The 1,224-nt window shown below is 43.5% G+C and overlaps 1 protein-coding gene across 1 annotated transcript in view; it reads right to left on the bottom strand.

Moving 5' to 3' along the window:
- LOC106875774 (uncharacterized) overlaps positions 1–1,224 on the bottom strand; it is a gene marked incomplete at its 5' end in the record, with an annotated part of 22,311 nt that overhangs the window by 2,533 nt on the left and 18,554 nt on the right. Inside the window, one exon of the mRNA XM_052978100.1 lies at positions 364–524. Within this exon, the coding sequence (XP_052834060.1) occupies positions 364–524 (161 nt within the window). The remainder of the gene's footprint in view (positions 1–363; positions 525–1,224) is intronic.

Below are 1,224 nucleotides of genomic sequence, written 5' to 3' on the forward strand. Positions count from 1 at the left end.
ATGTGGATCATAGTAGTGGTTGTGGTGGTGATGACAGTGTGTTGTGCTGGTGGTGGTAGTAGTGGTAGTTTATTTCGGTGGTGGTAGTAATAGTTTATTATGGTGGTGGTGGTGATGATGGAGGTGGATCATGGTGGTGGTGATAGTGGAGGTGGGTCAGGGTGACAGTGCTAGTGGTGGTGGTGGCGGTAGAGGAGGCCAGGTGATGATCGTTTATTATAGTGGTGGTGGTCGAGCAGTGTTGTGGTGGTTACAGTCTATCAGGATGACAACGTGTAGTTGTGGATGTGGCAGTGGTGGTGGTGGTGGTGGTGGTGGTACTTGTTGTGCACGGTGTCCCCCCCCTCACGCCCACCAACTCACCTGTCGGTCATTCTCGTGTCCGGACTCGTCAGCCTTGGTCAAGTAGAATCGCATCCGGTCAGCCTGTTTCTCACTCAGCTTCTCGACAATGTTCAATGTCCGTTTACACAACGCTTGACCGATGGGGTCGAAGAACACGAAGATGAGGTCAGCCAGGTCACCTGTTAATCAGAGTTAACAATCAAGTGAATTAGTGTTAATTAAGCTTCACTGTATGTGTGCCTCGGCCACAAGCGTGTATACATATATACATACTAACAATATATATATATTTGCGTGTGTATATGTATGTATATATATGTGTGTGTGTGTACGTGTGTATATATGTTTGTATATATATCATCATCATCATATATATATATATGTAATAGGTGCAGGTGTGGCTGTGTGGTAGGTAGCTTGCTTCCCAACCACATGGTTTCAGGTTCAGTCCCACTGCATGGTACCTTGTGCGAGTGTCTTCTACTATAGCTTCGGGCCGACGAAAGCCTTGTGAGCGGATTTGGTAGATGGAAACTGAAAGAAGCTCGTCATGTGTGTGTGTGTCTTTGTTTGTCTTTCCTCGGACCGCACACTGCTTGACAACCAGTGTTGGTGTGTTTATCTCCTTGTAACTTAGCAGTTCAGCAAATGATACCAACAAAATAAGTACCGAGTTTTACGAAAATATGCCCTGAGTTCAATTCATTCGACTAAAAACTCTTCAAGGTGGTGCCCCAGCACGGCCACAGTCTAATGAGTAAAACACGTAAAAGATGTATATATGTGTGTACATCTATATATTGGTGTGTATGTGTGTGTGTGTAAGTATGTATGTATATATATATATATATATATATATATATATATATATATATATAT

The sequence above is a fragment of the Octopus bimaculoides genome, chromosome 30 (assembly GCF_001194135.2).
Source record: "Octopus bimaculoides isolate UCB-OBI-ISO-001 chromosome 30, ASM119413v2, whole genome shotgun sequence".
In the NCBI taxonomy this organism is placed as follows: Eukaryota; Metazoa; Mollusca; class Cephalopoda; order Octopoda; family Octopodidae; genus Octopus; species Octopus bimaculoides.